Source organism: Lontra canadensis, unplaced genomic scaffold (genome assembly GCF_010015895.1).
Source record: "Lontra canadensis isolate GAN:19392208 unplaced genomic scaffold, GSC_riverotter_1.0 scaffold92, whole genome shotgun sequence".
NCBI lineage: Eukaryota > Metazoa > Chordata > Mammalia > Carnivora > Mustelidae > Lontra > Lontra canadensis.
This window is the reverse complement of record NW_022631086.1, coordinates 6,697,877-6,721,387: the sequence shown is the minus strand read 5'-3', so window position 1 is coordinate 6,721,387 and position 23,511 is coordinate 6,697,877. Positions and strand designations below refer to the sequence as shown.

The 23,511-nt window shown below is 43.2% G+C and overlaps 1 protein-coding gene across 3 annotated transcripts in view; it reads right to left on the bottom strand.

Annotated features, from left to right (window-relative positions):
- The window catches only part of SNX9 (sorting nexin 9), a 105,225-nt gene that overhangs the window by 55,660 nt on the left and 26,054 nt on the right, over positions 1 to 23,511 (bottom strand). For 2 of the 3 annotated variants that reach the window (XM_032836439.1, XM_032836441.1), the window contains exon 2: positions 543 to 629. In XM_032836439.1, coding sequence (XP_032692330.1) covers positions 543 to 629 — 87 coding nt within the window. Of the gene's footprint in view, positions 1 to 542; positions 630 to 7,016; positions 7,022 to 23,511 lie in introns of those variants that run through there. The other variant, XM_032836440.1, reaches the window with a different exon arrangement.

The window sequence follows — 23,511 nt, the reverse complement described above, 5'->3', positions numbered from 1 at the left end:
CCTGGGATGCCTGTTTACCTGCCGTGTTCCCAGCAGAGAGAAAAAGCAGAGGCTCAGAGGCCGAACAGATGTTCTGCCACTTACAGATGCCAGATGCTCTGCCACTTACAAACAGAATGATCTTGGGCAAGTGTGCTTGCCCTCTAGGTCTCATTACCCTCATCTGTACAACACAGGTTAGGAGGCCCTAGCTCGCAGAGGTCATGCAGAAAACACACCAAGAATACAGGTGAAGGGCTCAGCTGTACACCTGGCTCACAGGCTGTCGTCTGTCAGCCACAGCTGTGACTTTCCAGAAACACTAAATGTTCCCATCTCGCCACCTGTGATCAGGCTGGAACCTGACTGGGACACCTATTTCCATTTCTGCCTGATGGAACCCCATCCAACTACCTTTTGGGGGCTTAACTTTTATTCACCATCAGTACTTCATAAACAACAGGGCAAAAATCTGTGCGGGTTTTAAGATCAACTTATTAAAAAAAATAAAATCCTAAAAATGAGTCCTTAAGAGACCACCGGATTTTTTTAAAACCTCTTACCGGATTTGTAATTGTGATGATTTCTCCTTCATTAACGGTCAGTTCATTATTTCCGGGCTCAGCAGCAAAATCATACATAACCCGCGCCTATTGGGAATAGAGACGAACAGAGGAAGTTACAAATGTAAACTTCACAGTAAAAAAACCAAACAATCTTCATCATATACTTTGTAAACATGCTCATGCCCGTGGCTGTGGTTGTTTTGAAATAAAGGAAGACATATTACCAAAATGATTCATCAGCCCTATTGTGAGGAAAGAGGACACCAACAGTGAGAGCCCCCTACTCTGTTGTGGAAACGGGAAAGGTTCCTGGTAGCTGCCCACACCACCTTCAGAGATGAGCTCTCAAAATGGTCTCAAAACACACCCATTTCACCAAGGTAGGGGCGGGGGGGAAGGAAGTGTGACTTTTCTTTCTTTCTTTTTTTTTTAAAGATTTATTTATTTGAGAGGTGGAAGGCCAGGGGCAGAGGGGGAGAGAATTGCGAGCAGATCCGCCCCGAGCGCAGAGCCCAACACAGGGTCACACCTCAAGACCATGAGATCACGACCTGAGCCCAGACCAAGAGTGGGACGCCAAGCCAACTGCGCTACCTAAGTGCCCCAACACCCGCTCCTTACAGAGGTCAGAAGTGAAAGCAGAGATCATTCATTCCGGACACACTCACTCTCAGGGACTGAAGGAACCCACGGATGCACTCATGCCAACACTCATGTAAGATGCACACGTGTTCAGATGACTCCCGGGCCATGAGAATGCTCACTATTCTTTATGTAGAGCCACTGGGATGAATTTAATAGAGCAGTACCCCTAGCCAACTCACCTCAGATATAAGATTCAGGGAGCAAGATATACTTAGTTCTTCCGCTAGAATACTACCCACTCTATAATGGCCTACGTGGTTGTGCACGTCAGCTAGCCTAACAGCTGTGATTTTCAAACTTCTCCTACAATAAAATCTTAATTCCGTGGAAAACAGACTAAAGGCGGGCACCTGGGTGGCTCAGTGGATTAAGCCGCTACCTTCGGCTCAGGTCATGATCTCAGGGTCCTGGGATCGAGTCCCGCATCCGGCTCTCTGCTCAGCAGGGAGCCTGCTTCCCCCCCACCCCCGCCTGACTCTCTGCCTACTGGTGATCTCTCTCTCTCTGTCAAATAAATAAAATCTAAAAAAAAAAACCAAAAAAACAAAACAGACTAAAGGGAAGCTGTTCTGGGTGACGGGAGGTGGGGCTGCTCCTTTAGCCTCTTCCTCAAGAGGCTCCTCCTGGAGTGCCTCAACCCAGACACATGATTCCCACAAACTCCACTACCTGCGTATTCCAAGACGATCGCTGCTGTGAGCACCTGGGGGGCTCAGTCCAATAAGCACCTGCCTTTGGCTCAGGTCATGATCCCAGGGTCCTGGGATCGAGTCCTGCATTGGACTCCCTGCTCAGTGGAGAGTCTGCTTCTCCCTCTGGCCCTCCCTCCCCCACTCGTGCTCACTTTCTCACAAAAATAACTAAAACTTTTATGTATAGTACTTAATATAATTTTTAATCCATTTCAAATTCTAAATAATTGTCTTTCATTGGACTATCTCATTAGAGAAGGTCCATCTTACCCAATGGAGGTAACATGTACCTAGGAAACCGATGATTTATTTGAAATATAACTGTCCTTAAGTGACAAGTTCAGGCATATTACAGAGCTAGTCAAATAGGACTAATGGACCTGCACTCATTTAACACATACTTACTGAACACCCGCCACACAGTCAGAACTGGAGGCCTTCCTGCCTGCCAGTGCACTCGCCCCACACTTGCTTAATGATGCCTGAAATCCTCAGAACAAGGAGGAAGGATTCATAGCTACTGGAAAAAGGTTAAGGAAAAAACCCCCAAAACCTCCAAATACTAATTTATTTTGATATACATGAAAAATAAGACGATGGACTGAAGGATGAATGTGCAACAAAGAAGGGAGAGTGAGATGTTGTTTACAGGCGCTAGTTGGTAGGTTGATGGTGTTCAATGGAAAATGATTTTGAGTTTTCTGTATGTTTGAGGTTTTTTCCGTAACAAAATGTTAGAAAGAAACAAATGGTCCGGTCTGTCAGTCACAGAAGGGCATCGCTCCGGGCCTTCCGGGACTTCGTCCTGAGAGGCTGGGAAGGGGGAGGAAGGGGTAGGCTGCAGGCATGGAGAACTCCAGGGGTCAGCACACGGGCCTCTCCTACTGCTGAAAAAGTTGATACAATTCTGTTGGACACGTTGTGGGGTATTTTTTAAAAACCACGTCACCCAAATCTCAAATCTCATGCATGGAGGGCAGATGCAGATAAATGCATGAGATGGGTGAGGAGGGTCCCTGGGCCAGGCAGGCCCCCAGGACTGCAGGCTTCCTGGGAAGGGCCTGGTGTGCACACAAGGGCCAGATGAGTAACCTGTTGTTTGGTTATGGCTCCTTAGGGATCCTGGCTAACAACTTGTTTTTTAAATGCAGCTAAATCCAACTAAAAACCACTACAGAATTCTAAGGCCTCTTGTGTACCAAATGCACAACTTGATGGAACAAGTTAAAAACTAAAACTGGAAACTCCCTTCCACATTTAAATATTACTGGACTTTAGTCATGGAAAAATGTTTATAAACATTGTAGGTTTGTGTAAACATTGACTTAAGCCTTAAAAAGAACCCTAGAGAGGCTTCTTAAAAATTAGAATTGAGAGAAATTTTAGAGAACAAAAAATGTTAAAAAGCATATCCCCAAATGAGCGTAACATGTCAACAGAAAACAAATTTGAGCAACCACTCGTACCAAGCTTAGCTAGCCTGGAAGCCTCTAGAATGGAAATCCTCAGAGCACTGTCTCCCTTTACCTGCGTTTCTGGCCCCCCATCAGTTCCCCTATGCTTCATATGGCCTTGAGAAAAGGTCCATTTTTTGATACTGCTTTCCCCTGTGTTGGCTACACTTTAAGAAATAACCCAAGCGTTTTCAGGAGCTAACTCTCTGCACGGTTCCTGGGCAGCGGGAACAGGATTCTCTGTGTTGAACATATACTGTCAACAGCAATCTCTTCAATGCCAATACCAAAAAGTCTTACAGACAAAGGTGAAGGAATAATAGACAGCAATCTTAAACCCAAGTTCCATTATTTAGCTACAGTAAAACAGACATCAGCAGATCCAAAGCTGTCCATGTCCCAGGCACTGGAAGAGACCTGGTGTGTCGATACTCCATCATCCTTAACACATATTTCCCTTTGAGAGAGGAGAGAAGGGGAGCAAAGTATTCAATCTCCTTGACCACACTGTAAACATCTGTCTGCTCCATATCCCTTCCTTCTGGAAACTTCCTGCTTGACTCCAAGCCACTGGTAAGCATATAACCCAAACAGGGATAATCAGAACTCTTTCCCAGAAATTGATACAGATGCTGGGGAGCATGAGTCTTTTTCCCTGAAGATGCTGCCAGTGGCTAACCAGCAGAGATATGGAGAAAGTCCACCTTTGGTGGAGTGGAATGCCAATCCTGCGGAGATCGCTGAGGAAGCCTGAGGCTGCTCTCCTGCTCTCAGACACAAGAGCCAACGGCTCTCCTTTCATGCCTAAGCTAAGGTGAGTTCAGATTCTATCGCACAACGCACAACAGAGGGAGTCCAAGCTGATACAAACCAATAGTCCCAAACCAAAGAATTTATTAAAAGACATTTTAAACAAAGAGAAACACTGGATATAGTAAGTACACTACTGTGTTTCCAATTCTGCAAAACAAAACACTAGAACCTAAAATGAACAAGAGAATTAAACAGTTCAAAATGACAAAAAACCAGGCAGCAGAAAGTTCCTGTGGGGGTCAGAATGTAGAGGACAGGTCCTCATCCTTAAGCATCTGCTTCTCTGGGTTTACATAAATCACAATCAAATCTTGGGGAAAAGCAGTAAATCTTCAGCAATGTAGCCCTCTCACTTCAAAAACAGAGACACTCAAATAAAAATTAAATTGAAAAATTTCAAGGGATGGATAGATCCCCTGAGAACTGAAGTCTTGTATGTGATATTTCTATACTAGTTCACCTTTTCAGATGGCAAGCTTGCTTTAAAAAAAAAAAAAAAAAGATTTTTAATTTATTCATTTGAGAGACAGCACGCATGTGCACGAGCATGACAGGGGAGGGCCCGAGGGAAAGGGGGGGGAAGCAGACTCCCCGCTGAGCAGGGACGCCCAATGCAGGACTCAAATCCAGGATCCTGGGATCATGACCTGAGCCAAAGGCAGAGAATTAACCAACTGAGCCACCCAGGTGCCCCTCAAATGCCAAGCACGTTTTACTTAAGCATGCCGTTTGCTTTCTGTGAAATCCTATACAGTTAATGCCTTCCTCTATCTTGTTTTTACACAACTATCCAGACCATCAGAAGAAAAAGAACTTCATTTAATAGACTCAGAGTATTATCACAGCCTCAATATATGCAGATGTATTTGTCCTTATTGTAAATAATTAAGACTTAAATGCTTTTCGGTTTACAACAATCTGTGATTTCAGTTCAATCCTAGCCTGTGCTTGCTCAGTTGTTAATTTGCATCAAACAGAGAATCTTAAATTACCCCTCTAAAACATCCTGTTAGATTTAGCCACTGCTCCAACCTACTAACTCTTCTGAATTCTGAAGCCATTGTCAACTATACCCAACTACTGCTTCTCTCCTCCTGCCCATGGTCCTCAGAGAGCCTGATATGCCTGCTGTCCACAGCTCCCCCTGGGGCATTACTAGAACTGTTAAAGTAGGGCAGGGCTGAGGTCCCAGACGGCCACCCGCGCTAAAAAACTCCTTCCCAGAGGACATGGATCGATTATCTCATTTTGGGTAGGTGGCTCTTAAAATTTCCGAAGAATGCAGGGGCCAAGGGCAGGCCGCCTCCAAGATGGACCTTGTGAGCGTGAAGATTATTCTGAGCTGAAGGTAATCAAGGCCCTGCAGCTCGAGAGAACGACTTCGGAGAAGAATCCACGTTGGGGGTCTTTCCCAGAAGGAGGGTTATCAGCAGAGATAAATTTTATCCAAGTGAGCACCCGGACAGCAGGGCAACCCTCTCATTACGAGGTTATCCGCTCTTCTCCTGCCCTGGGAAGTAAATTCCTTTCCCCAGAAGCCCCAGACCCCTGGCCCCATCTCCTTAGGCCAGAACAATCTATTTGGAGGAGAACTTCACCTGCATTTTGACCTCAAACTTTCTAACTGATTAAGTTCTTCTGTCCAGCTTATCTCTTAGCTCAGGCAAAAACAAAAACAAAAACAAAAACAAAAAAAACCCTGTGGGCAAAGCATGAGAACCAAAACTACTCCCTTAAGCAATAAGGTCTGCCCTGAGCCAGTAAGACCCCACATGCCTGACCCCAACATGTGGGGCCTTCACGGCCCACCTGCATGGGCCCAGCCACCTTTGCCCCCCAGTTTCCTTCTATAAACCTGGAAGTACTTTCTGCACTTTGGAGACCGACATTTAGATGCTAGGGTGCCGTCTTCCCGGTTGGTGAGCTCGGTGAAATCAATCCCTTGTTTTTACCTCGGCTCCTTTCTCTGCCTGCGGATTCTGTCGGTAGCGAATGGCCAAACCCAGTCTGTCTGGCACCCCTGCACCCCGGCTACACAGATGCCTCATTTTGCCTGTGTGGATTCCCTGTACAAATGCTACTAAATTTCATTTTCTCTTGTTATTCTGTCTCTCTTCCAGTCCAGCTAGAAGGACAGGAATGTCCCTAGAAAGGGACGGGAATTCTTACTCCGGGACAGCAGGCGTAGTTGGCAGGATACTTTACTCGTTGGCCACCTTGCGCCTCGGACACAGCCGCAGCTGGGAGATCCTGGGACATGTGACTAGCAGCCACAGAAGGTGACATTTCTTAACCATGTCAGCCTCCCGGAATCTTTACCTGCAGAATTGCTGGAGAAAGGCTGGTGAGAGCCCTTTTCTTACTTTCTAAACTTAGATTAGCAGGAGAAAATGTTTGTGGAACTACTTCTTTGGGCTTAGTGACTCTGGGTCTAGTCGGTTCCTGATCCATTTCCTCCCAGAGATGGTCTCTGTTCTCCTTTGCGTCTCTTCATCATCTGTTGCCAACAGACATCTTGGAAGCCGAAGCATAAAATGAGTGGGCAGGGGTCGAGCACGTAAAAGCTGCCGGAGCACTGGCCCCTCAAGAAGACTCCGTGATAGGAGAAGTTGGTCCCAGAACCGGGTAGACTAACACTAGGTCACCGGCTGACCTCAAGGAAGCTTCTGCACAATGAGGTACGCTGTAAGACAACACAGGGTCCCCAAGCGCACAGCACGTCCCTCCCAGGGATCAGCATGGCTCTGGCAGACCCAAGGCTTACATAAAGCTGTTAGAGTTCTACTTTCATCTGTTCCATGTCCCAAAAGCTTGGCTTTATACCAGTGGGAATATTCTCTTTGGTCTCCACCATCCAGAGCATGTACCTTGGGGGCCAGTTGAACAGATTGGGGATCCAAGCCGCTCTCTCTGTCCAGCTGTGCCCGCTTCAGGGTGACTGTCATGAGAGGTTCCAGCCCAGAGGAACTTTTGTCATCTCAGCTGCCAATGCTTGATCAGGGCCTGAGAGTCCCATTCCAGAAGCACCTGCCTGGTGTTCCAGATAGCAGGCCTGTGACGGGAGACATCTCCCGTTCCCCGGGGAACACTGGAGACACACACCATCCTTACTGCCCGTGCCTCTGCTTTCTCATACTAGTTTCAGGAGTAAAGCTTTTGGATCATGGGGTCCGCATCACCTATGCCCTTCTCTGGAAACCTCTTGCAACTTTGCTTAAGCCACTAAAAGGCTTATTAATTTGAGTTGCTATTAATAGATCCTACTCACCAGTGGCCAGACAATGGATTCTTAAAATTGGCTATATTAAAAAAGAGAGAGAGGGAGAAGGAGCTCTCGGTGGTGTTATCAGTGTAATGGCTAGCCTCAGGGATTTCCCTGGACAAGATAAAAGGACAAAAATTAGCCTTAAGACTTAAAAATAAATGTCTACACCCAAAGTAAATTCCCCTTCTTAAAATCCAGGCTCATCTGCCTGTTTTAACTTCCCTTTCCCTACAAGGTTTACAGGGATCATCCTGGTCTAATCTCTAGGCTCTAAGCATCTAGGCTGCTCATGTAAAAGCTGAATGCCAGATGATAAATCTAACAGAAGCACCTGAGACTGGCACCGAGGCTGGCCTGGCTCCTCCCCCCCCACCCCCACCACCCCCGGGCTCTGGGACCGCTCTGCCTGCTTTGGGCATTCTGGTACAACGTCCTTTTCTGCAGCTGTCTCCTAGACGATCCTTCTGGGAAAGAATTCGCATCCCCTGGACAGCTGCAGATCTTTTATATTATAAAATCCTTTTACCTCTACTTTCAAAAGACCCTACCCAATTTAGAAAGTAATTAGATAGATTGACTATATTTACAACTTTGCCTTCACTGAGGAAATTGATGACCAAAATTTCTCCTTGGCTATTATACAAATGATCTGTGAAAGGCCAGTGTCTGGGGATTAACTGAAGCCAAGGGTAAATTTTTTGCTAAAGAAGCAAATTTAGTTAAAATATGGGCTAATCCCTTGATAGTCAGGCTATAATCCAGGTCTTTGGGGAATTAGGAACCACTGTCTTTCATAGACAAATCTCTACAAAACCAGAACCGCAACTCTAGAAACACGTTAAAGCTCACCAATCTTTACCAATCCCCAAGCCTCACCTAGTCCTCTCAAAATGTTTGTACATACTACAAAAGATCAAGATATTGGAATGTAGTTAGTTGTTCTATACCTAAAAAATATAAATAAATTTTAAATAGCAATTAACAGCAATTACCCTGAAAGTCTAGGAAAAAAAATTTTTTTTACATTCTTTCTCTATCCCTTGAAATTATAACTCTTATCATGTCTTTGAAATGTAAACACAATCTCCTGAGACTGAAGGAAAAAAAAAAGAGAAGTATTTAAAAATTGGGCCTGTAATGTCCTCTTCACAAATAGTGGAAATAAAATTAAGATGCTGTCTGTATCTTGTCTGCATATTTTTTTGTGTGTACATGTACACATACATGGTAAATGTGAGATATGTTCTCTACCTCTGGATGGTATTGCTAAAACGAGCCTATAAAAGAGCTTTAGTTGATTTGGAGTCAAGCACGTGTAAGGACTGGCCATCCTAAAGCTAAGATGGAAACTAACCCAGTGCTCCTGGGTGGCTCAGCGGGTTAAGCCTCTGCCTTCGGCTGGGGTCATGATCTCAGGGTCCTGGGATCGAGCCCCACATCGGGCTCTCTGCTCAGTGGGGAGCCTGCATCCCCCTCTCTCTCTGCCTGCCTCTCTGCCTACTTGTGATCTCTCTCTGTCAAATAAATAAATGAAATAAAAAAAAAAAACACTAAAAAAAAGAAACTAACCCAAATATTTTTCAAGTTCAAGTGATCTGGGGCAATATTTAGTATTAAAACTAACTGAAGGTTGCTGGCTTAATTAAAGCAGATATGTATTTAGAGTTAAATATAAAATGTTTATTCTGCTTGTTTACTAGTTTACTAAAAGTCAAATAAGTTCATGGTATCTCTGCTGCAAAATCTCCCAGAGGGAAAAAAAATACTTAGAATAACGGCTGACTTTGTCTGCTGCCTCATCAAGTTTTATGGGCAGTCTAAGCATAACTGTTGAGAACAAGTAAATTAAACAGATATAAATAAACAAAAAGGTTTGTATGTAAACTTTTAAATAGCTTCCAAAAATCTTCCATCACCTAAAAATTTCAAAGTCTTGCTAAGTTCAATGATGAGTTAAGTTCACTGATTATCTAAGATCATTTCCAATAAGATAAAATAAGGAAACATTAAGTAATGAACATGGCTTATCTACTTCTGTCTTACAACGCAGAAACTAAGGATAAATTTGGGTCTGCTAGTAATCATACTTCATACTTTACTGAAAGACTATTATGAAAAAAAAAAAACTACATTCTTTAAAATATAAATCCGCCAATCTAAAGAATTCTGGCACGACAGTTCACAATTGAGTACTACTTAGTTTCCACTAGAAATTAAGGTTGCTAAGCATCAAGAATTCTAACAAATATAATCAAAATCACTGGAACCATCAAGGGAAATTTGGTATGCGAGGAAAATGGGAAGTGCTTTTCATAAGAAAAAATATGAGGAATGAAAATACATATTTGTTGGGGAAAAAGAAAATAATTTGTCCTCGGGTGGGGCTGGTTATTTAAAGAGGGAAAATAAACTTGTAGAAGGTTTATGAAGAAACAATCTTCAGAAAGAACTTTATTTGTGGTCAGTACTGGTTGAGATGAGGATAAAATTTAAATAAGTAAATGAGTTTTAATATCAAAAGTACCCTGGTACAACTTCTTTTTTTCTTTGTTAAAAGTACAAAGTTTTCTTGAACTATTGGTCTGCTCTCCATAAGATGTAACAAAGGTTTTTCTTTACCTTTTAAGTAACCTGCATAAGAAACAACTACTGTTTGCCAAAATAATTTCCTATGCTTATCAGCTTTTTGATAACTTAAGAAAACGGAGTCTTAACAGGAAAAGAACTAAATTTTGCTCACAACTATGTAATCTGTATTTGCCTCTGAAATCTTGTATTCTCATTGTGGTTAAATGGATAATTATGGCTTCATAATGACTTGTGATTCTATTTAGCCAAATGTCCAAACCTTTGGATACTTCTGACATACTTCCCCAAAACAATTTCTAAAACAAAGTCTTTTGACCACATAATCTGAGGTGTTCCAAAGGGCCTACAGAATGTTTCAAAGATTTTTTTTCCGAGAAATTAAAGTAATCAGGCTTATTTGGTATGTTAAATTAAATGGGAAGCATTGTCAAATAAGTGATATTCAACCCTGCTGCATTGCACTTACATAGACATGTTATTAAAAAATAACATAAGTGTTTTAAAAATTATATGAAACTCCTAGAAATACGATGCCCTGATACATTATTATTTTGAAGCATATGTCATGAAAATCATCAAATTTCCCTGTCAACTGCACAGTAATGAATTATAATCAGATCTTCAACCATGGCCATTTTTAAGTTTCTTATCATTTACAGACAGTTATACTTTGTAACTCAGATACCTCTATAGGAAGTTCCTGCAAAAGTGCTGCATCTTTGATGAGACGCATGGAAAAAGCTGAGCACAGGTAATCTGGTAACCTTCAGCTCCCAAAACAGTACTAGGTAAAAATTTCTGGGGATTCGAAAGCAAAATTAATAATGTGGAACTGAATTAAGTTGAGGAAGATAATGGAACTCTTTATGACTTTTTGTTTGGACCACTGCTGACTTTTTATAAATGTTTTGTTTTTCCCAGATTTAAGAAAACTTTTTCTCTTAAACCAACTCATTGTTATTTGATAAAACACACCTTTTTGTATAAATGGAAACATTTATACTTTCTCCTTAGCTGAACCCTCCAGAATTCAGAAACTTAGTGAGTATTCTTATATGTTCATAGCAATCTATTTGCATAGGTTCAGTAAGAATCTGTTCTCCTTATGACAAGACACCACTGGAAACACTGACTGTATTACCAAAGTCCAGACTGGAATGCCATATTTGAGAGAAACATGAATAGACACAGATAGGACCAGACACTTTTAGGGAACCAACACCGACTTTATGTATCCAATCAAGCTCTCCTGGACACAGCAGCCAGGTACCTTGCTTACAGAGTCCCTAGTAGCCTGACTACCATAGGCCTACCTTTGACAACACACCTGCCTCACCACCTCCTGAGATGACTTTGTCCCAACTGACCTACTGTCAGGGCTAACAACCTACCAGCTCAACACTTTCTAAGTAGGTTCCATGTCCAGCGTGGAGCCCAACACGGGGCTTGAACTCATGGCCCCGAGATCAAGAACTAAGCTGAGATCAAGAGATGGATGCTTACTGGACCACCTGGGCACTCCCCCTATCAACTTTTAATGTGTGAAACTGTAGCGAAGTTTCAGAGGAGGAACTGTAGGGGCTGAGGGCAGGCCACCCCAAAATGGGCCACTCTGGCACTTGGATTATTCTGAGCTAAAGGGAACTGAGACCCTGAGGGCTCAAGAGAAAGTTCTGCCCCTCCATTAACTACGCAGAAGAATCCAGTTGGGGGTCTTTTCCAGAATGAGGCTTATCTGTTGAGATAAATTTTATCTGAGTGACTCCTCTGTACCGCCAGGCAACCATCTAATCACCAAGCATCTACATGACTTCTCAAGCCCTGGGAAGAGCATTCCTTTCCTGGAAGTCCCAGACCCCTACCCCCTCTCCTTACTCAGAAGCACACATACCCTTCATTTTGCCTGTCACTGGAATTTCCACGTCTATGTGGACTCCCCCGGGTGTATGCTATTAAATTAGATTTCCTCTTGTTAATCTAGTCTCACGTCAATTTGGTTCTTAGTTCAGCTAGAGGGACCCTTGAAGCGACAGAATTCTCCCTTACAAAGGAAATAGCCTGGGGCATCTGGGTGGCTCAGTCTGTTAAGCATTGTGATTTTGGTTCAGGTTATGATCCTAGAGTCCTGGAACCAAGCCCCACATCTGGCTCCACTCTCAGCGGGGAGTCTGCTTGAGGTTCTCTCCCTCTGACACCCCCCCCCCACCAATTTGTGCATGAGTATTCACACACATGCTCCCTCTCCCAAATAAATTAAAAAAAAAAAATCTCAAGTGTTCACAATGTGTTTAATATCTATTCAAGAATACAGTTAGGATGATAAAGTTCTGTTAAAGTTTTATTTTAATAGCTGCTCTAGTAAAAGATCTTCTCCCAAAAGAAGAAATTTCCACAAAGAACTGTAGCAGCCATAAAGAATGGCTGAAAACTTTTCTTATGCAAAAATTTAAGAACTACCAGTGAAATTGTTATGTTCTTTAAGTGTTTTTTCCTAAACTGGGCTTATATCTATTTTCCTGAAATATGATGCACTTAGAGGAATTTTTTCACTAGTGATCAATTCGATGAGTTATTAGGGAAATTTCCAAGACAAACAGAAATATAAATAGAAATTCACTGAGTATAGGAATATAAACTTCCAAGACATATTTAGAATAATCTTAAATCTGACTGTAACAAAGGGCAATTATACAATCACAAGAGGAAGAGGAAAGTTCTGAGGAGCCATCATAAAGAAATCACATTGTACGGTGCACTTCCACACTATTTCCCTTCTCCCTGTATCCCGTGCATGAAGCATGGTTCTGGAAAGCTCTGGGACCAAGGAAATCCTTAGAACCAAAGCAAACTGCTAGAGACTGGGATGATTTTAAGAGACTTTCTACCCAAACTTCCCCAGACCAAAGCTTCTTTATGTGCTGTGTATAAGAACAATTGGACAAAGGTATTCTAATAGTTATTTGGTTAGGTGACACAAACTGACCATATCACACATCATGTGTGATATGTGTGTATGTGTGTGACATCACTATGATCAAGTAACGTGACAAAACAGCCATTTCTGATGACCACATGTGACTGCCCATTCTGCCCACAGGTCCTTCATAATTGCACATACACATGAAAAGTTAACTGGCTTTTTTTATTTTTAAGGCCATATCAAAACGGCTGCATCACACTAAACACTTTGATGTAGTTGCTTTAAATTGGGGTTGATTAACCTTTTACTGTAAAGGGCACGACACTAAACATTTTAAGTTTTGCAACTGATACAATCTGTCTCTGTGGCCCTAGTGCAAAAGCTACCAGACACATTATGCAAATGAGTATAGCTGCGTGCCAATAAAACTTTATTTACAGAAAACACACGGCAGGCCAGATCTTGCTCCTGAGCCATAATCTGCTGATCCCTGTAACATGGGTAGGAACAGAGTTATTATAAAAAATCATTAACACTGGGGTGCCTGGCTGGCTCAGTGGGTTAAAGCCTCTGCCTTCGGCTCGGGTCATGATCCCGGGGTCCTGGGATTGAGCCCCGCATCGGGCTCTCTGCTCAGCAGGGAGCCTGCTTCCCTTCCTCTCTCTGCCTGCCTCTCTGTCTACTTGTAATCTCTGTCTGTCAAATAAATAAATAAAATCTTAAAAAAAATCATTAACATATATCGCACAGTGTATAAAGGAAAGAATCTCTGTAATTCACATCGCAAAGGGTTACTCTTTCTAATATAGAGAGCTTCTAGAACTTCAAAAAAGACTAGCAACCCAGAAAAACGGGCAGAGGAACAAACAGTTCATAAAAAAATATAAATGGTACTTACACATATAAAAAAGAAAAAGCTCAATTTCACACATAAAGAAAGACAAATTAATTTGGAAGATATTACCAGATTTCCATTAGGGACTGTACCATTTAAATTACTGCCAGCCATATATGTATGTGTATATATATATGAGTAATGGTTCTCTGTAGCTTCATAGACAGAATAAATTACCCAATGTTTGGATTTTCTGCCAAACCAGGGAGGGAGACATGCTATCTCAATACAGTTGCAGAGATAAATTGATCCTTTGACTCAAAATCTCATTTTGGGACTTCCCTCCCTAGACGCACTTCTGTCCACAGGGTATTTATGACAGATGGCGCGGTACCCGGCCCCAGCGTCTAGTCCCAAGGAACTGGTGAAGTGAACCACGGCCTGTCACCACAAGGGAGTATCAGGCAGCAACAGAGAATGGGAAGAGTCCGCAGGCGCGGCCTGCAAGGAGACCGGCACTGAGAGAGGACGGCTGCGGCGAAACAGAGCCCACAGAACAGCACTGCTGCTCCTCGGGAGAAGGATTGTATTTGGCAGCATTTCCACCAAAAAGCACTAGAGGAACAGATTATTTTAAAACTGGTTACCTACAGAGATGGGAGTGGAAAGGAGTGCATTACTCAGTGGACTTCTTTTCACATCATTTCCATTTTTTTAAAAAAGATTTTATTTATTTATTTATCGGAGAGAGCGCGCACAAGCAGGCAGAGAGGCAGGCAGAGAGAGAGAGAGAGAAGCAGATTCCCTGCTGAGCACGGAGCCCAACATGGGACTTGAACCCAGGACCCTGGGATCATGACCTGAGCCAAAGGCAGCGGCTTAACCTACTGAGCCACCCAGGCGCCCCACGTCATTTCCATTTTAACCGTGTACATGTACCACCTGCCCAAGAATTCTAGATTAAAATGGGAGGAGGGAGACACCATTTACAGTAGGAGCAGAAAGCAGAAAGCAACCTGGAAAAAGCTTTGCGATGTTCCTGAAAGGCACAGACAATTGGAAGAAATGGGCAGTACAGCAGATTATTTGCAAAAGCGGCCACAATAAATCCTCCTCACCCTGCTGGGACACCACTTCTGCCACGTGACTTCCGCTCCTCCAGCACCTGAGGAAGTGAAGGCTATTTTACCACCTCTTGACTCTGGTCCTGTTCACGTGCTTGCCTTGGCCAACTGAGTAACAGCAAATATGACAGAAGAAGGCATGACAAGCACTTGCCCACGGAGCCTTGCCCGCCTCAGTGACCGCTGACCCAGCACGGGTTGGCCTCTGCAGACGACGCCGTCCCACCCCGGCCAGTCCAGCAGCCCAGAGGAGAGCCTAGTGCCGTGGGGAGGCCGTTCAGAGCTTCTCCAGCCCCAGCCGGGCTTTCCAAATTACTGGACCCACCCACCGCCTACCTATAGAACTACAGAATTCTGTCTCTGTTGTCTTAAGTTACTGAGTTTGGCGGCAGCGGGAGGGGGGGGGTGTACTTTCTTATGCAACAAAAATTTAACACATACAAGAACCCTCTCATGTTTTTAGATGAGAAGCCCCAGGATTAGGAAGATAGCAAGTCCAATTTTTTCACTGATTTTAATAAAAATGTGAACAGATTTTTTTCCCCCTGAAACAGAACAAGCTGATCCTAACATTTGTTTGGCCATATAGATACACAAGAATAGCAAAAAAAAAAAAAAAAAATCAGCAAGAAAACAAGCAGAGACTAGAAAAAGTAGAAAGTCCACAACTAGTCCCAAAGACATGTATAACAGTGGTTATACAGTAGTATAACAAAGTACTATGAGGACATTATACTGTTACACAGTAACAAATAGATCTCTGGAAAAAAACCAAAGTGGGGCGCCTGGGCGGCTCAGTGGGTTAAAGCCTCTGTCTTGGGCTCTGGTCATGATCTCAGCAGGGAGCCTGCTTCCCCCTCTATCTCTGCCTGCCTCTCTGTCTACTTGTGATCTGTCAAATAAATAGATAAAATCTTTAAGAAAAAAAAAAAAACAAACCCAAAAAACAAAACAAAACAAACCAAAGTGAATCCCTACCTCATGCCTTATCCCAATATAAATTCTAAGATGGACCAAATACTTACACGAAGGGGAGGGAAGGAGGAATCCCAGAGCAAGTGTCCAGATTACAATTTTCAAATAGTATTTTTCATTAAAAGGAATCAGATTTACATAAAGAAATGGCTGATTTCAGGTTTTAAAGAGAAAAAAACAAATAAGAACAAAACCCGTAACAATATATACAAAGATGGGCCTGGAACATCTTTTCCTACCCGTTACCAAAGACACTAGCAAAACCTGCTACGACCTAACCAAAAGGACACAAAGCTCCAACTCGCAAAGGAGCTTGCTGTCCAAATAAGGGACAGTACGAGCCACAGTAGGGACAAGGACTGCAGTAGCTCGAAACACCAAATATATTTAAATATGTGAGCTCAAAATGATAAAAATAATTGGTCACCATTATAGGATATAGGGAACCGATGCATTTTGAAAACTGGTAAATACAGGTGAGAAAAACGAGGCATTTATCCTGCCCCTCCTTTACAAACTGTAGCATTAATTGATCAAGTAACAGATAGGAAGTTTCCCTCTATAAAAACAATCCAGCTAATGCAAAATGGTGCAGCCACTATGGAAATCAAGGTGGAGATTTCATTTTGGGGGGGGGGGGGGGTGGGCAGATGTCTTACAATATTAAAACCTGAACTACAATATGTTCCAATAATTCTACTTCTGGGTATTTATCCAAAAGAACTGGAATCTGGCTCTCAAAGAGCTATCAGCACTCCCATATTCACTATAGCATTACTCATAATAGCCAAAGTATGGAAACAACCTAAATGTCCTTTGACAGATGAATGGGTGAGGAAAATGTGATATACATACGTATATGATGGAGCTTTATTCAGCTTTGGAAAGGAAGGAAATTTTTTTTTTAAGATTTTATTTATTTATTTGAGAGAGATAAAGAGAGAGAGCATGAGAGGGGAGAGGGTCAGAGGAAGAAGCAGACTCCCTGCTGAGCAGGGAGTCCGATGTGGGACTAGATCCAGGGACTCCAGGATCATGACCTGAGCTGAAGGCAGTTGCTTAACCAACTGAGCCACCCAGACGCCCAAAAGGAAGGAAATTCTGCAACATGCATAAATGTGGATGAAATTTGAGGACAAATAATAAACGAAATAAATGAAAAAGGAATAATAGAACTAGAATTGCCAGTATTGCCAGTTACGAAATATACTTGAAAAAGCAATTTATGTCTTACTGCCATTCTAGATCCTCATACCAACTTATAGGAAATATACAGGAATATATTCAACTGTGTGATGAGGATGTGGTAAGAAAATCCAGGTGTAGGAAGTTGTAGAATCCATTTTCTCTAACAAATCTCAAAGACAAAAGCAAGCCTGTCAGGGGAGGGGGTGGAATAGGGGAACCCATAAATTAAGAGATTCACGAGACTGATCCCCAGTGCAATATACACACTTTATTTAGATTCAGAGTCCAACAAAATGCAAAAAGATTATGATATGGCAACCAAAAAGCTGAACACTCAAGAGGTATGTGATATTTAGAAGTATTCAATGTTTAGCTATCAACATGGTATTGTGGTTATATTTTTATTTTTGTTTTTTAATAAATCATTGTTTTAGAAGATTCATTTATTGGAGAGAAAGAGAGGAAGGGAGTGTGGGACGTATGTGCACAGGGAAGAGGGAGAAAGCGGAGCAGACTCTGTGCTGAGCGAGGAGCCAGACGTGGGGCTCGATCTCACAACCCAGAGATCACAACCCGAGGGGAAATCGAGTCTGAGACCTAACGGACTATGCCACCCAGGCACCCCTGTGGTTATACTTTTAAAGGACTACCCATCTTTAGAAATAGACTCTAAAATATTTACGGATGAAGTGATAAAAGATCTGGGATTTCTTCGGAAATTGTGTAAGAGCAGGGAAATGGATGCAGTCTGGACGGTGCAAGATGAGCTGACAGTTGGTGAAGCTAGGGAACGGGCACTTCGGCCTCATTATGCTATTCTCTGTTCTTGAGTATGTTTGACAGTCTCCATAACAGAAAAGGCTTTTTAGGAAACTGTAAAAAGTACCGAATGAAATTTTAGGAGAATTTGAAAAAGAATCCTGCAGTAGAGGACGACTTCAAATGTGAAACACAAATCCTTAAGTCCTCCAAAGGGAGAGAGGGAGACATTTCTCTTCGCCCAAGTATAACATACCTGCCTTGCCTGGCAAAAGCCAATATAAATAAGATAAAAACTAAATGACAAACGCGGAAAAGACTATTTGCAATTCCTATCACAGACTAAAGGGTAGTTCCCCTACTCTACAGAGGGCACCTCCAAGTCAGTTAAAAAAGGATGGCTCTAAAAAATGTAAAACCTCACTTACAAAACTAAACAATTTTATTTTTCACCGATCAGCATGGCCGGGAAACAAAAATGAAACTCCTAAAATGAAACTCCTAACAGCATCACGGTGATGAAGGTGTAGGTTCAGAGAAGCAGGTTACTCCTATCCCCCGGACGGAAGCGAGAGGCAGCGCTCGGCATGTCTCTCAAAATTACACACACAACCTCTCTTACTCAGAAATTCCCCTTCTAGGAATTTATCCTCCAGAAATACTCACACGTTTGCACAGTGACAGGCCTAAAAGGGTAGTCACCACCGCGCAGTTCACAGCAGCGAATGTTCCAGCACGGCCAAAAGGAGCACCCTGCTCAGGCAGGAAAGAACTAGTGGTGCAATTATCTCTAATGCACATGTTAAATACGAAAATAAAGCAAGTGTACCATTTGTGTGAGAGAGGGGGAGATGCCCCTGCTTGTCTGTGCATGGAATATCTCTGGAAGGACAGAACAAACTGGTAACGCTCCCCTCAAGGAGAGAAGCTGGCGGGCTGGGGAAGGAGACAGACAGGAGAGGGTTTCCAGCCTCATATTCTCTGCACCTCTTAGCAGGTTGTTGTTGTTGTTGTTGTTGTTGTTGAATTAACATAAAGCTACTGCCTGGTCAACTGGTCAACAAAATTAAAAATAGAAAGCTCTGCTCTGTACCTCCCCCTAGAAGGCTCAGAATGCTGCTGAAAATCCCACAGTCCAGGAAGGAAGGCTTCCTTGGTTGTAACAAACCCAAAAGGCTCCAAAGTGCAACGTAGGAGAGGACTGGCTACATCTTCCTGGAGCTCTCCTCTGAGTCCCGTTACTTTCACCCCACAAAGATATATACATAAAACATTTTACAAAGCAGTACAATGAAGTTTAAAAAAAGAAAAGTTCAAAATTCTCCTCCTGCTCCTGCAAAGGGCACAAAGTGCTAAGAGATTTGAAAGTAGTCTTCAAAGACGTCATGGGGCGCCTGGGTGGCTCAGTGGGTTAAGCCTCTGCCTTCTGCTCGGGTCGTGATCTCGGGGTCCTGGGATTGAGTCCCGCATCGGGCTCTCTGCTCGGCGGGGAGCCTGCTTCCTCCTCTCTCTCTCTGCCTGCCTCTCTGTCTACTTGTGATCTTTCTCTGTCAAATAAATAAATCTTAAAAAATTTAAAAAAAAAGACGTCATGCATTTGGCACACGTGTTTGCACAAGTGAGAACCAACTAGCACCATAGTGCCTACGTTCCTCTACACTCCATGTTTTATTTAATCTTGGGACTGTTCGTACTGGCACATCTACCTTGTCCCCTAGGGCAGCTGCAAGGTTACTAACCCGCTCTGCAACCTCCAGGGCAAGGCGCACGAGAGCCGACCCAGCTGTGGTTAGGAAGGTAACTTCACCCCACCCCAAATTAAAACAGTTTTATTGTTTTCCTGATTGTTAAAGGTCACGAGCCTTGTAGCAAAAAAGGGACAGAAAAGTATAAAAGAAAGCTGTACCCCAAATTCCAAAGATGACTGGGAAACTCCAAAGATGACTGGGAAACTCACACACTCCCAGTAACAGGGTCTGTGCCCCCTTCCCCTGGGGCCCCAGCACTGTGTTGAGAATGTTCTCATTCCCCCCATGAAACGGAGAGGAAATGCAGTCACTGACAACACCACGGTGATGAGTGGACTTTGCAGCTAGACCACGCAGGGACAACTCCCTACTCTACCATTTCAACAGCTTTCTGAACTTGGCCAAATTCCATCCAGTCTGCCTCAAATTCCTCCAGAATAAGTTAAGGATAACAGCATATGCCTCGTGACACGAATGATAAATGAAGTCATAAATGCAAAGTGCTTAGAATAGTGACTGGTACCAAGGGCCCAATAAATGTGTTATTGTGACCTTTGGGTTTTTTTTTTTTTTTTTAAAGATTTTATTTATTTATTTGACAGACAGAGATCAAAGTAGGCAGAGAGGCAGGCAGAGAGAGGAGGAAGCAGGCAGAGAGAGGAGGAAGCAGGCTCCCCGCGGAGCAGAGAGCCCGATGCGGGGCTCAATCCCAGGACCCTGAGATCATGACCTGAGCTGAAGGCAGAGGCTTTAACCCACTGAGCCACCCAGGCGCCCCGACCTTTGGGTTTTTTGAACATTATACACACATTCTGTATTGGGCTAAAAGTTGTTGCGTAACTGTGTCCTCTTTCCAGCCCACCAAGTATTCTGAGCTAGACTTGGGCTTCGAGACAGAGCTGAGTACCGGGTTACTTACTCCCACAAAAGGTCTGTCATCTGTTATGTCACCAGGTGTTGCGAGGACCAGCCCCACATCCCAGCACAACACATGACGCCCCCTTACCCCGTGTCTCCCCAGTACCACATGCAGGTAGGGATATTAGGGCAATGCTGAGGATGGTCAACCCCAATCATTTGCAAAAATAATAGAATAATGAAAAATTAATAAGAAAACCAATTCTAAGATAAACTGGCAAAAGACAATAGTTTCTCTGTAAATAACTTGATAAAAATGTAACTGGGAGAATATTCCCAATAGTCACAAAAACCAAACTACAAAGCACAAGAGAGAGAACCACAGGAATGAAGAACCTTAGGGGAGAAAGTCCCATCAGTGAATCACATCATGTACCTGAGACAAAGGCATGACACCATCAAGATGTCAGTCTACATGTACACTGCGGTTTCATCCAAAATCCCAAGGGGATATTTGGGGAGAAATTACAAATAAACTCACCCTAAACACACTGTGATCACTTTACAAATGGCACCCGAAACACACTATGACTTCAGAAATACAGAATGACAACACCTTATTTTCAGCACTTTAAAGCCACAAACAAAAAGCAAGGACCATGTTTTTTTAATCTGTCAACATTTCATCTGGCTCTTTAACACAAACTCAGCACAGTTTCCAAAAGGGCACAAAGTACCTTGAAATATTTATTTTCCCCATGAGAGTGAAAACTTAATTCAGATTAAACTGTCCTGTAAGAGAAACTCCTGTTTCAGCTGTTAGCCCCTTCTATCCAGTGCACGTACTACTTAGCCCTTTACTGTACTGATTACTTTGTGCTAAGACTCCAACAATCCCACTTGGGAAAAAAAGACATTATCTCATGAAAGTTAAGAGAAAAAGTCATCACAAAGGAATCTGTCAAAATATTGTACTATTTTCCATGCCTTCAGTTCCTCAGTGAACTGAAATTTCCCCTAAAATCAGTATTTCTTAATGCAAAGACTCCCAGAGGGCTCGCTTGTGCGCCGGGGAAAGGTCCAGTTGAGGGGATCTAAGCTAACATGCAGCGTTCCAGGTCACCTGGAGACCTGAAGGGAGAGGCTGCAGGTAACCCTGGAGACACTGAGTCTAAGCAAGGTGGTAGAAATAATCAGTCGTGCGCCCTAGAACTTCAGCATCATTTTCCTGGGATAACCTGCATCCACTGAGGGCCTCAGAAGGATTAAACTATTGAAAGCGAAATGGAAGAGGCTATAGTACAGACCAAATAAAATACAGAAGAGAAAGACTAGTCCATTAAATGAGTAAGTCACACACCAAATTTCAGTGGTTAAAATAACAAAAATAATCAAAATCAAGGAGAAGGCCACAGTGGAGTGACAGGTACTCAACTTTCCGTCTTACCATATACAGCTAGAAAACTGGTCAAAACACATAAAACAACAGTTTCCAGGTATTGGGCAGCAGGGGACAGTGAACTGTGCGAGAAGGGAAGCCGATGGGGTGAACCCCAGGACGCCTCCAGCTTTCTGCCTGGAGGAACCTTCTGACCCAAACACTACGGGAAGAGTCCAAGCGGAGAACCCCAGGCAGAAAACACAGTCCTGCGAAGGTGAAGGGACACCAAGACCAGAACTCCGGGAGGCTCAGCAACTGAGGACAGACTCTGAAAGAAAGCTGCTCCTCCGAGAAAAAGCTGCAGAGAGCCGCACAGAGGTGTCCTGGGGCCTGCCCATGAATACTAAGTGGCACACAACAGTGTAAAGTCTTTCAGACCAAGCACACAACAACCACAGGGGAGCTGTGGGCTGAGAAAATGCTCAGAGGTCAGGCAGAGCTGGGGGCTGCAAGGAGCCGTCGAGGGGGAGGGGTAGCTTCACTGAACGCACCCAAAGCATTCATGGTAGAGACCCCAACAGGGCTAGGGGAGGGCTCAAGTCACCTTAGGTTAAAGTTACTCTGGACAAAACTGAAATAACTGTACTAATTGACAAGTAACTCAAGTGCCTACCAAACACACCTGAACACTCTTTAAAGGGAGAACACAAAATCCAGACACTCAGCAACACGCCAACAAAATGTCCACGATCCAATAAAAAATCAATAGACAAGCCAAGAAAGAGAAAAATGTGACCTAGGATAAAAACATCAGTCACTAGAAACACACCAGGAAATGACAGACATAATAAAGTTGGCAGACACTTTAGAACAGCTACTATAAATATGTTTAAGGACTTAAAGGAACATATGATTATAATGAGAAAAATGGATGTTATAAAAAAGATCCAAATGGAATGACTATAGGTTTAAAATGCAATTTCTGAAATAAAAATTTACCGGATGAGCTCGACAGATAATTAGACATTCCGGGAGAAAAGATCAGTGAACTTGAAGAAACAACAACAGGACGAAAAGAGGCTCTGGAACGCGGGCAGAGCTTTCATGGCCCGTGAGACAGTCCCATACAGTCTAACACACACGTGACTGGAACCCCAGAGAGGCAGCAAGGTATATGGAAATTTCTGAAGAAGGAATGGCAAAAAACTTTCCAATTTGATGAAAATGATAACCTGCAAATTCAAGGACCCGAGTAAATCCCACAAACACACACACACACACACACACACACACACACACAGAGAGAACCACAGAAAGAGACATTATAATCAAATCACAGAACATCAGCAATGAAGAGGAAGGTCCTAAAAGCAACCACAGGAAAAACGAGTCAACATCCATCTCTCAAGTGCTGAAAAATAACAAAGACTATCAACCTGGAATTCTGTATACAGCAAAAACATCCTTCAGCAATTACTGGCGAAATACAGCCATTTTCAGACAAACAAAAGCTGAGAATTCATCACCACAAATTGACACTGCTAGAAATGTTAAGGGAAGCTCTTCCGCAGAAGGAGAATGACACTGGATGGAAACCTGAATGCACATGTGTTCGCACACGCGCACACACAACCCCCCCCATCAGAAATGGTAAATATGTGGGTCATGTAACAAAAATTCTCATTGGGGCGCCTGGGTGGCTCAGTGGGTTAAGCCTCTG